Source organism: Dicentrarchus labrax, unplaced genomic scaffold (genome assembly GCF_905237075.1).
Source record: "Dicentrarchus labrax unplaced genomic scaffold, dlabrax2021, whole genome shotgun sequence".
NCBI lineage: Eukaryota > Metazoa > Chordata > Actinopteri > Moronidae > Dicentrarchus > Dicentrarchus labrax.
In genome coordinates, this window is record NW_026136713.1 from 22,723,613 (window position 1) to 22,736,094 (window position 12,482).

Here is a 12,482-nt window from a genome sequence, read left to right on the forward strand (position 1 = left end):
TCCTGTTGTTACTGATGGACGCTGCGGCCCGCGCGCCTTAATCCTCAAATTAAACACATATTTTATAGCAGAGAGAAATAAAACACATCTTATTATGTGTGTGTGTGTGTGTGTGTGTGTGTGTGTGTGTGTGTGTGTGTGTGTGTGTGTGTGTGTGTGTGTGTGTGTGTGGAGAGAGAGAGCGCCATATGTCCATGCGTAAAAAAGCGCAAATTGGTGCCAAACTCGCGCGCCTCCCGTGTCAATCAGCCTGAACGCGGGATGACAGAGGAGATTATTCCACATGAAACCAGTTAATCCCCCAAAATCTGAGGAAGTCTGCGAGGTTGGAGGAAGAGAATACAGATTGGTGTCAGTGAGGAGGTTCAGTATTACAGTCTCGTATCCGGAGCGGGGAAGGTTTGGATAAAGGAGCTGGAAGCTGCTGCCAACCTCAACGTGTCTTTTAATGATTCAGGCGTAAAAGAAGCAATAGATATTAAAGAGAAGTGACAGATTGTGCCCAGTTGTTTGGGTTTGTTTGCAGATGTGTTGGAATCAGACGGAAACGGTGCGTAAAAGCGCTGCGTAAAAGCGGTTTGAGCTCCAGATTCCTTCACATGTTGACTGTTATTGGACACATCATCAACCTGTTAAAGTTCACCTGTCAGTGTGTTTGTGAAAGTGTTCATCTCTTCAGCTGAAATCCTTTAAAACATTCAGACCTCATTTCTTACAGTGCGCGCGGCCCAACACGCGGAAACCCTTATTTGGAGCTGGGTTTGAAAAAACAATGACGCAACGCGCGACTTCCACCAATCATGCGCCAGAGGTGCGACCAATATCCAAATGAGCTGCCCTTATTTGGTCGCGTCCCCGCCCCCTCCTGATCCACGCCGGTCCCCCGGGAGCTCCAGAGCCCCGGACCCCGGGAGAAGGAGCTCTCCGCCGGGACAGAGGAGCCATAAAGAGCCGGGGAGGGAGGGGGATGAGATTTCTCGCTGCCCAATCCCCCTGTTCCCCCGGGAGCAGCAGCCTTCCACGGTCCGTCCCTCCCTCTTGTTTGCTAATCATTTCATTTTACTCCTTTTTGAAGCGGTGGCGTGTTTTTTTATCCCACTTTTCATTTCTCCACAATCCGCGGCTGCTCGCCTCCCTCTGATCCCCGGCTCTCCGCGCTCCGTTCTCCCGGCGTCAGGCTCTCCGGATCCCGGCTGATTCTCCCCTCTCTGTCTCACTCTCTCACTCTCTCTCTCTCTCGGCTCCTCTGAGATGCTCTCCCCGCTCTCCGCTCCTCTCTCCGCCCTCTTTTAACTTCACAGAGACGCCGGTTTAAAGCCCGGGCAGCTGCGAGCCGGGGCTGGGATCTAAAACAACCTCGCAGAAACCCAGAGGGATCCGGGACTCTTCACTGGATCAGGACCCGATACTTTGGGGAAGCTCGCTCGTGTGTCCCTCCTCCCCTCCTTCCTTCCTCCTCCTCATCGCTCCTCTTCTCTCCACCTTAATCCAGGTGGTCCTTTGGCTTTTTTGAGTGGCTGCTACAGGGAGGATTATTCTTCTTTCTTTCTTGTTTCTGGTGAAGACAAAGCTCCCAGAAGGACACTTTGATGTTCTCCATCCAGGACAGCCTCCCCAGGGGTGCCCTGACCATGAAGGAGGAGCCGCTCCCCACCGGCATGACCCCGGTCCGCTCCTGGATGCAGGGCGCAGGGATTTTGGACGCCAACACAGCGGCCCAGAGGTAAAAATATCCCCCAAAAGCATGAAACTGTTCCCCTCCGCGCTGCTCATTAGTGCCACACTCTGAAAACTCCAGCGTGAAGGTGAAAGTGGTGTTTGCATCCTCCAGGAGCCGTTTGAAAAGTGACACACACGGAGGTTCCCGGTCAGTCTGCGGGGCGCAAAGAGCCAACAAAGTTAGACCCAAAGCGCAGTGAGACAGGCTCGGTTTGTTCTGTGAGACAGTGTAAAAACAAAGAGAGGATCAAATCAATTAAACACAGAAAAAAAGATGAAAACTTCGGACTTCAAACTTTTAGTGGAAGCTGCAGAGAAGCAACAGAAGCTCCTGATGGACATTCTGAGAGCTTTTACTTTAAAATCCATCTAAAAATGAACGTTTAGAATCCAGAAAAAGTCACATTTATTCTCAGAGAAAACAGAATCCCTCCTGAAAGCCTGTCAGTCATAAACACTCTGTCTTCTTTCTCCCACTAATCCAAAGCAGCAGGGTTAATGCTCCCAGCGCTGAGCAGCAGCCCCATCACACCGTCTCCCTCCTCCTCTCGGGCGGATTCGGGCTCACCGGCTGTCCGGTGCGAGCGCACACAGACGCCGAATTGCGTCCCGCGCTTCCACGTGTCTTTTAAACCCAAAACTCAACTCGAAATAACGTTTCCGTCCCCCGCACTTCGGCTCCGGTAATTCATTTAAACCGATGTGACACGCGGTCTGGTGCTGCAGGAACACGCCGCGCGCAAAGAGCGCAGAGCGGCGGAAGGAGCGCGGAGCTGCGGCCGCTGCACGCGCCCGATCTCTGGGATCCTTTCACATTATTTAAAGCTTATTCAGGAGATAATTATAACAATTAGTACACAACTGTTTAATTAAAGCACACGGAGATTTCCTCGTGTGCAGATTCTAAAGCGGTGGGTTGAATATTAAAAAATGGAAGCGATGTTTAAATTCTGGAGGAACTCGAGGAGGAAATAAAGCAAATTTAAACTGAGTCACAGCTTAAATTAAAAGCTTCTGCAGCTTTTTACACGCAGGTTAAAATAGAGCAAAGTCCGCAGTGAAACACACGCAGCCCGGCTGATATCTGACACACCGAACTCCACCTGGAAATCCATCCATTTAAACATGTTCTGCGTTTTAAAGCTCATAAAGCTTCAGACAGCCGAAGAAATATTTAACTCAAAACAACAACTGAATGCCAAACATACCCAAATTTAACAGTAAAATATTTGTGCAGTATAAAATAAAAATTAATCTCTTGAGAGTTTTTAAATTCTCCTTCTCCTTTGTCTCTAAACTCCGGGTTCACCTGTAAATTGTGACGTTATTAATGAGTTTCAGGTGAGCTGCAGTGAAATCTGATCGCTTGACTCAAATAAATCGATGCAGGTTTAAAATCAGCTGCTGAACATGATGGAGATCCTTCAGCTGCTCGGACGCACGGAGGCTTCAAACTTTACCGCCGCTTTTCTCTCCTTTTAAACGGGACCTCAAACTGAAGCTGATCCGGTTTCATCTGAAACCTTTTTTAAGTGAAAGCATCATTTAGTGTAAATCTCGTCGCTTCCCGCAGTTTCACGCATCACAACGATGCAGGCTGACATCTGAAACACCTGTTTCACACCTGAAGTCCTTTAAAATCAACAGCAACTGAAACTGAAACCAAACTTTATTGTCCAAATATGTTCAAACAGAAACAGACACAGTGACAGAGGTTAACAAAAAGCATTCAAATTAAATTTATATAAATAAATACACCTACAAATAACAAATAGATAATTTCCCTGATTACTGATTATTTGTTTGTTCTGTAAAAAGTAACAAATTACTATTTAGATGTTTTTGTTTTGTCTAATAAAGAAAATGTCTTTATAAGAAAATATACAAATATATTTTTCTTTTTTTTAATCTATTTTAAAAAATCTGTCAACTGATTAATCTACGAATCCTTTTCAGCTATAATCTGAATTTATGTTAAATTGTTGTATTGCAGTACAGATATATTATGTGTCTGTTTATAGCTTTATACAACCTGTACTGTGTTATACTTTAATATCTGTAAACCTGAACATTATTATAATCACAAACTTACATCTGAGGGATTTAAAATAAATTCAGAGTTAAAAAACACGAAGCTGCTGGAAGAGAAAGAAACTGAAGGTTGAATCATTCAGACGATGAACAACAATCTTTGAGTTTAAATGTGTTTGTAGGAGGCTGAATTTAATGTACGTGAACCAAACTTCATTCAAAAAAACACTCATTTTAATTTTGTGTGTAACTGAAGAAGTTTGAGGTGAAGAGAGTCAGACTGACTTTAAATGAATGTTTAAATAAATGAATGCAGGCGTTGGTAGAAACTCCTGCAGACGGTTGTTCGTGTTTCTGTCGTCACTCTGATGTGGTGTCGACACGAAGCTGCAGATTTCTGTGTTTAAACCAGATAAATGATGGAAGTCTCAGTGAGTGTGTGTGTGTGTGTGTGTGCTGCTTTCTGCTGGAAGACGTCTGCTTGTGTCAAATATCACAAATATACAGTTTATTCAACATTATCTCTCCAATAATGCAAAAAGAAAACCTTTAAACAGAGAGAGAACAGACAGTTTAAGATTAATATAAAGAATCAACAGTTTATTCTCTGTGTGGATGTATATTATATATTATATATTATAAATATTATATATATTATAAATAGAGGTCTGGAATATAGAAACATGATATCAGACTGAGGCTGCGTTCACAAACAAACACTCTATAAAATCTATAAAAACGTCTTAAAAGCTTCACGGCTGCAGCTGTTTGATATTTAATCCGTCAGATAATCTGCAGTCCGGTTATTGATCAGTGATTGTTACCTGATCAGGTTGAATGAGGGGGAACGTGTTTGAGTGGAGACTCTTTCTGAGCTCCTCTTTTATATTTTAAACCACCTGTGAGACACATTTATTACTATTTTTATCATAAAGACAACAAGTAAACATCAGTTAGACGTGGAAAACAGATAATTAACACATAAATAAAATAAAAAACAAATCCAAGAGGATGTTTTTCCTCCAAACTATCTTTTAATCCACTAATTTACATCATATTTCAGAATATTTCTTCATCTGTTTTCTATTGTTTTAATAAAATTCACGCAGCTTTAATCACATTTATAATAATAACTGAAAATCTTCATTTTCATCTGCAGATCCGTTCTGTAACAAACATTAAATGAGGAGGAAATGCTTCTGAAACCTGCACCCTGACTGATCTGTATCTGCATGTACGCTGATAACGATAATATCTGTGTGATATTTTACACTCTTCTTAAAGTTTATTAAGTTAAAATCTGTTCAACTGTGAGTTTTAATGGATGCAGCAGCTGCACCCTTTTACAGTAAAAGCCCGTTATTCATGATTTTACATTCAGAAACAGAGGAAACTAATAATAAAAGACCATCAAATGTAAAAGTAAGTTGTGCATTTGGGGCGTAAATATGATAAAAGTAGAGGATAAATTCAGTGTTAATGTTGCAACATGTCTCGTCCACAAACACTCACCCCTCTCTGCTCTCTCATTTACAAACCTTAAAACTCGACTTGAACGCCTCACATGGAGCTCAAAGTGTGTAACGTTCCTCGTGGATCAGTTAACGTTGACTGTGAGTGGATGAAAATTACTTTAAGATATTAAAAGGAAGATCAGACATGAAAGGTGTTTGTGCTGACTGAGGGTTTGTGCTTTGTGCCGCAGGAAGACGGCGGTTTGAATCCCGTGTGGGGAAATCTGTCGGTTTGCAGAAAGATTTAAGATTCATGTTTCTCTGGTTTTTTGGTTTTGTTGTACAAAGAAGTGTCACAGTTGTATTTCTGTGCTTTATTGCACACTCCCCACTCTCTGAATTAAGATATTTGTTGAATCCAGCTGGTGTTTCAGTCCCTGCAGACCTCCATCAGGAAGTTATTTCACTAAAATCACAAACGTTAGTGTTTCACTTTCAACCTGCAGACGACTCAGGACAAAAAAACAACATATCTGATGCAGAAATCTCTGATATTGAACATAAATCAGGAGCTAAAGCTAAAACAAACTGCTGTTACAACATCACACACATTTTATGAAGTACTTTATTTGTGGCAGTTATCACAAGGAGCATGATGGGAGAGAGAGCCTCCCTGTCGGACTCATCGGTTAACACCATAAACCTCTCGCCCAATTTAAACATATGTTTTCCCCCCACTTGTGAAGATAAGTTCAGGTTTTTCAAGATGAATTCCTCCTGGTAGCTCCTTACCGAGGCGGCTCGGGTTCGATTCCTGTCCATCTTCAGCCATCTTTGAATAAAAAGGGCAAAAAGCCCAAATATATTTATAAAGAGTGATTTGTTTCTCTTACAAAGTGAAAAATGTTTGAAAATCTGCTTCGTTTTTGCTCCTGAAAACCAGAAAAAGTCCAGGAAAGCTTCAGAATTCACCTGTGACTCTTTGTGTTGTTCTTCTAAAGACGCAGCGTCAGAGGTCAGATGTCACAGGTCAGATGTCAGCGCTGTTGTGATATTAACTCTACGCGGTCTAATTTTCCTCAAGTTTCTTCTCAATTTCAAATTAAACAGATTGAACTACGTTGTAAAATCATTGTTTTTTTTTTCAAATCATGTGATTCGTTGGAGATTCGGAGACTCCTCTTTTTTTCCTGCTTCCTGAAGAATAATATTTGTTCTCATGGTAAAAGTCTTCAGTCTGACATTAAATTGCTTCCATCTTTATAAACCGATGAAAATAAGTCTTTATCATTCTGTCCATAACAAAGTTGTATTTTATAAATACAGAAAAAGTTTCAAATATGAAACGTTGTTTTCTAGATGCTCGTTCAGCGAACTGAAGCCTTAATATTTCCTCTTTAATGACACTGACACTCATTTCTGGACAATCCTTAAAACAAGTGAATTTATAGTGAATTCTGGTTGGAGCGATTTAACTCACCGTAGCTGATTTGCTTTGTGTTGTTTGTTGCTCCTGAAAACCAGAAAAAGTCCAGAAAAGCTTCAGAATTCGTGCTGTGATATGAACCCTTTGGGGTCCAATGTCTTTTCTTGATTTACACACCTTCTTAAATTCCCCTTTTAAGGAACTTGCATACGTTGATGAAGCCACATGTTTTATGTCTGAATGTGCATTGAGGCCTCAGCTGTGTAATGAGGCACTGTTTGTCCCAGAGCTCTGTGTGAGGAGATAATGTGACCCTAAAGCTTCAAATCTCTCCTAAAAACACACCTTTACTTACGTGGACCAGTTGTTCTGGGGCTTGAAATGGGTTTATCAAAGACTTAGGTTCATAAAAATAGTGCAATACATGAATAAAATAGTATATAAATGTATAATAAATGAGTTTGTTTCACACAAAATGTACGCTGTGTGAATGTATTTTACATGATCCGGATCTGTTCCAGCAGTTTTTAGACGGTCTGGTTTGGGAAGTCCTGTGAGTGAAGTGGAGGTAGGAGTGGCAGACCGGACTTTGTGTCCTCTCGCTTTATTTTGAAATATCTGTGCAGCCTTTATTAGAGAGCAGAGAGATGACAGCAAACGTGGAAGAGAGAAAGACAAACCTTGAAGCCCGATCCACCAGGATGCCTCTGTGGGTGAAAACATATAAAACATTCAGCGCTCGCTAATAAATAACAGACTTTTGTTGCTCGTCGTAGCTTCTTCCTCCTGTCGGACCTCCTGGGTCAGTTTTAGAGCAGCCTAGAGGTGTACAAGTACAGTTTTTATTAAAAAAAGCAGAAAAATGAACAGGATTTGGTGCAGATGAATTCTTCAAGATTAAAAGAACATCTCTCTTTAAATCTTTTCAGCCATCTTGTCTCCGTCAGAGTGACACAGAGTTTGTTTCTTTACTGTTTTTAATGCTCACATCGGTCCACATAGAGACTTAATGTGATGATTATCTTTCTCCTTGTTGACCCTCCAGGTTGGAAACTGAAATGAACCATCTCTCCGCCATGTTGATTCTTCTTTGATCAGATTGTGTCTTCATGTTGTCTTCACTCTAAATTAGATAAAGTTGTTGTAGCTGTAAGATCTTATAAAAACATCTTTTTGTTTCATTATCGGCACTAAAACTGATAAAACTTTTCATTTGTTAAACCAATTGTAATAATGTGGCTGTAGACGTCAGTCCGCTCGCGTAGATCGAACTACGGTGTAAAACCGTTTTTAATACTACGGCTCGTTGAGATTCAGGGACTCTTCTTTCTTTCCTGCTTCCTAAAAAATAATATTTGTTCTTGTGATTAAACTCAGTCAGACATTAAACGTTTCTCCATCTTGGAAAATGTTGGAAGACACAAGTGACATTGATGAAAATAAGTCTTTATCATTCTGTCCGTAACAAAGTTCGAGTGTATTTTATAAAACTGTACAACACTATTTCCCCTGAATGCATCTGAAGCAAGAAGTTTCAAATATGAAACGTTGTTTTCTAGATGCCCGTTCAGCGAACTGAAGCCTGAATATTTCCTCTTTAATGACACTGAAGCAAATTCTTGAAAATCCTTAAAACAAGTGATTTTTTAATGAAGTCTGGTTGGAACGATTCAACTCTCTGAGCTGATTTTTGTGCTTGTTTTTCTGGAATAAAAACAGACTTTTAGGGCTCAATAACGAGGCGGAGGTTTTTCCTGCAGTGTTGGCAGGTGTGTGTGTGCATGTGTGTGTGTGTACGTGTGTGTGTGCATGTGTGTGTTGAGAAGCTTCAGGTGAACAGATTTCCCTCGACCCTTCTGGCAGAAAGGAAAAAAAAGGGAGAGAAAAGAGCGAGCAGAGTGAGTGATCCTGCCCTCCACGCCCAATCTTTGTCCTCTGGGGTTAAAGGGAGGGTGTGGGGGAGGGTGGGGGAGGGTGTGGGGGTTATAAAGTACAAGTTCCCAGGCTCTGTGGGGGGAGGTGGGGGAGTTCAGGTAGGGGTTTGGATGAGGTGAGTAATCGGCGACCGGGGGATTCCCCACTTCGGCGTCATTCGTCATCGACTCAATCATCGGGTGTTTGCTGTTCTGCTCGGCGCTCCCCAGGGGCGAGCGGGTGGGAATTTGTACGCGGAGACAGATTCGTGGAGTGTGGCAGTGATGGATCTGAGTGCCGGGAGACATTTTATCAGAGAGTCGTAACTCATGGCGGCGGCCGAGGGATGATGGAGAGGTCAGGCGAGGCCTACCTGCTCTTTCCCCTCCTGCGTTCAAACATCTTTATTTTCCCACCCTGGTGATAAAAAACGCACTTCCTCCTGCATTTGCATTTGTCAACACCCCTCTTCTCTTTCCCCTCCCTCCCTCCTTCTCTACACACAATTAAACTCTCCTGAATGCCGCCTTAAAAACGTGTTAGATAATTAAACAGCCAGCAGACGCCGCGTCAGCCTCGTTACTGTAAATTCTCCCCGACACGTCGTCCTCGTCGTCGCTGCGCCGCTGGAAGTGAAGTTGACTCGTGTAAATAAACCGCCGACACTCGAGCTTTTTGTCTGCTCGTTCGCGGCCCTCTGCTGAATGTCAGCCCGCGAGGCCGCTCGGCTAATCAGAAGCAGCGACGCACAAAAAAAAAAAAAGCTGCAAACAATTAACCCGAGCTTCGTCTGAGAGGAGCAGGTGACCAGACTAATGGGCCCGGCCGCGGCCCGTGTGTGTGTGTGTGACAGGCAGCGTGTGGGTAAAGGATGTGTTAGGGAGGAAACAGCTGAGTAGAGGAAACGTGCAGCTGCATTAGCCCGGCTCTCCATCCATCCTCAGAGCGGCACAGAGGTAAAATATTACCTCAAAGATGTGAAAAAATTCCTCTTCACATTCAAATAAATCTGAAGAGTTTGAAGCCAAAAAAAGAGTGAAAATAATTTCCAACCTAAAAAGACATCTGGAAACAGCTGCGTGAGCGGGAAAACTCAGATTTACTGGACCCTGAATGCACCACACGAACCAGTCTGATGCTTTCAGGCGTTAAAATGTTGTTCAGATGGTTCGTGTGAGAGTTTAATGGTACAACATGACACTGGGATGTGAATGGAGCAGTCTGCCATTATCAGTATTATCAGTATTATCTGTATTATTAGTATTATTAGTACAATCAGTGGTAATGTGTGTGTTAGTACTACTGCTGTCAGTATTGTCACTGCAGAACAAACAGCTGCAGGTCGGAGTTTGACGTCCGTGAAACCTCGTCTGGTTTTCATTTTCACACATTGAACACCTCACAGAACGTACTAATTAGCACACACACCGTCACACACACCGTCACACACACTCTCACACACACAGGCTCGGTCAGGAGTGTGTGTGAGCGCGTGCAGAAGCCCCTCAGTCTAAAGACTAATTTGTTGGTAATTGCAGCATGACAGGAGCAGCCATTTCAGCATCGAGCCACCGTTTCCCCGAGCCAGTCGCCCTAATTAGGAATGACACACACTATTAAGGTGCACAAATGGAAATCAGTCAGCGGGCGTTTCCTCCCCCGATGGCACCGCCGCCGTCGAACCCACAGCGGACCGCCGGTGGACAAAAAAAACCCTCCCACAATGCATTTCTAATGGAGTCCACAAATCAAAACAACTTGGATTAAGCAGATATAAACATACATGTAATGTAATCTGATTACTTGTAGTTACTCTCAGATATTTACTCTGATGAATGAAAAAAGTCAGAAATTGAAAAGAAAACAAGAATCAACATTTATTTGTGAGTTTAAACACAAAAATATAAAATAGGTGATTTTTCAAATGGAGTCTGGTGGTTTAACAATTTTAATCAATTCAGTATAATTCAGGATTTCCCTGTTTTTATTTACCTGATAATGATTGATCGGTGCTGAATTATTGATTATTGAGGCTGAATGTTTTCTGCTCATTTAATGAAACATTTTAAATATTAGAGACAGGAGGAGGAAACGGAGGAGCAGAGATTTGAATTTATTGATGAATGATTTATCAATGAAATCAAGGAGGGGAGGAGGGAGGAAGGGAGGGAGGGAGGAAGGAGGGTTTCATCCAATGACATAACAACACATACACACACACACACACACACACACACACACACACACACACACAGACTCGGCCTGCTGTCTTCTCACCATGTTTCAGCCTCAACTCATTAGTTCATATTACATGGCTAATAAGAGCTAACCAAACACTGTGTGTGTGTGTGTGTGTGTGTGTGTGTGTGTGTGTGTGTGTGTGTGTGTGTGGCTGATTGGGTAAATGTATTCGTGGGTAATTGTGCAGTCTTGCATAAATCAACACACACACTGTACGTGAACAATATGTGCATATTTTAACCGTCCAAACCTGACTTCCATAGCAATTAGAGAGGAAGTCCTGAGTGTGTGTGTGTGTGTGTGTGTGTGTGTGTGTGTGTGTTCAGTAGTAATTACACTCATTCTAGTCGATACAGGACACATTTACATCCAGTGTTAACGTTCAGAGCTGAAACAGAAGAGCAGTTTGATGTTTCCTGATCTTCCAGTTCTGTCGCTGAGTTCAGTTCAAGTTGACTTTTTTATGTAAAGAAAAATATAAACACACACATCCTGACGTATCTGTGGATATTTGGTTTATGTACGTTAGCGAGTTAAAGGCACAGTCACACACTGAGTCACTAGGGGTCGTCAAAGCTTCACGAGGAGTCGCAAGACCTTCTTGATTTTTACCGAGTGTACGAAAATGTATAAAATAAACTCAATAAATCCCAGTTGTGACCTTCTATCTCATAAATGTAAGAAATGGGCTTCCATAGCAAACAGTAATAACACAAACAGCATTCAGCAGTTATGATTGTTAGTAGTTTCTCCCTCGCTGTTGGGCAGACAGAGGAGAGACAGACGGTTCATTCACACATAAAAACTATTAGGCATTCTCTATGAGACGAGACACCAGCAGCTGTACAGCACTTTAATGCTCAGTGTCTTTAAGCTGCCGTAGTGTCGGTGTTAACGTACAGTCGCTGGTTGGTGACGGGTACAGGATCTCAGTCCCACTAAAACCAGAATACTTCATCGACCACAATGTGGAACTTTCTCTTCAGTATGTTCACTGTACACAACTTCACATTTACACAGTGTGCAGAAATCTGCAGCAAAGTCAGGAGCACTCCTCCGTTATCTCGTCCACTGATCCTTCTTTCATTCATCACCTTGACGGCGTTTGGGGACAAAGTATTTCCTGTAGATATTTCTATCAGTAATCTATAACATTCATTCCCAGACACCCACAGGGTTGTGGGAGGTTAAATAAATGTTCTTCCTCCTGCTAAATGCTCTAATTTGTTCTCAGGTATAAAGTATTTAAAATGTGCACATAGTTTTACTGATGAGGTAAAAACACGACAACTTCCTCACTTCAACAAACAAACAAACAAACAAACAAATCCCTCTCGTCATGTCGCAGGTTCACAGTGGAGTCTTCATGTTTCAGTTAGCATCTGTTAGCATCCAGTCAGTTAAATTTTAAAGTTTAAATTCAGCTCAGACTAACTTTGAGTTTAACATCCAGACTCAAACCACAACCTCCAGTGTGTGTGTGTGTGTGTGTGTCTGTGTGTGTATAGTGTGTGTGTGTCCTCTCACGGTGTGTTTGCTCTGAGTTTGTTTCCCACTGAATCAGATTTAAACATCCACTGTTTATTTGATTAACATCCTGGCAGCCAGCCAGTGTGTGTGTGTGTGTGTGTGTGTGTGTGTGTGTGTGTGTGTGTGTGTGTGTGTGTGTGTGTGTGTGTGCTGTATGGCTCATTAGG

At 42.4% G+C, this 12,482-nt stretch overlaps 1 protein-coding gene across 5 annotated transcripts in view; it reads left to right on the forward strand.

Annotated features, from left to right (window-relative positions):
- Nucleotides 1–953: 953 nt before the first annotated feature.
- Nucleotides 954–12,482, forward strand: part of LOC127374530 (transcription factor COE3) — a 149,503-nt gene continuing 137,974 nt past the window's right edge. For 2 of the 5 annotated variants that reach the window (XM_051419970.1, XM_051419974.1), the window contains exon 1: nucleotides 955–1,723. In XM_051419970.1, the coding sequence (XP_051275930.1) occupies nucleotides 1,590–1,723 (134 nt within the window). In that variant the 5' untranslated portion in view covers nucleotides 955–1,589. Of the gene's footprint in view, nucleotides 1,724–12,482 lie in introns of all 5 variants that reach the window. The other 3 variants (XM_051419971.1, XM_051419972.1, XM_051419973.1) reach the window with 3 other exon arrangements.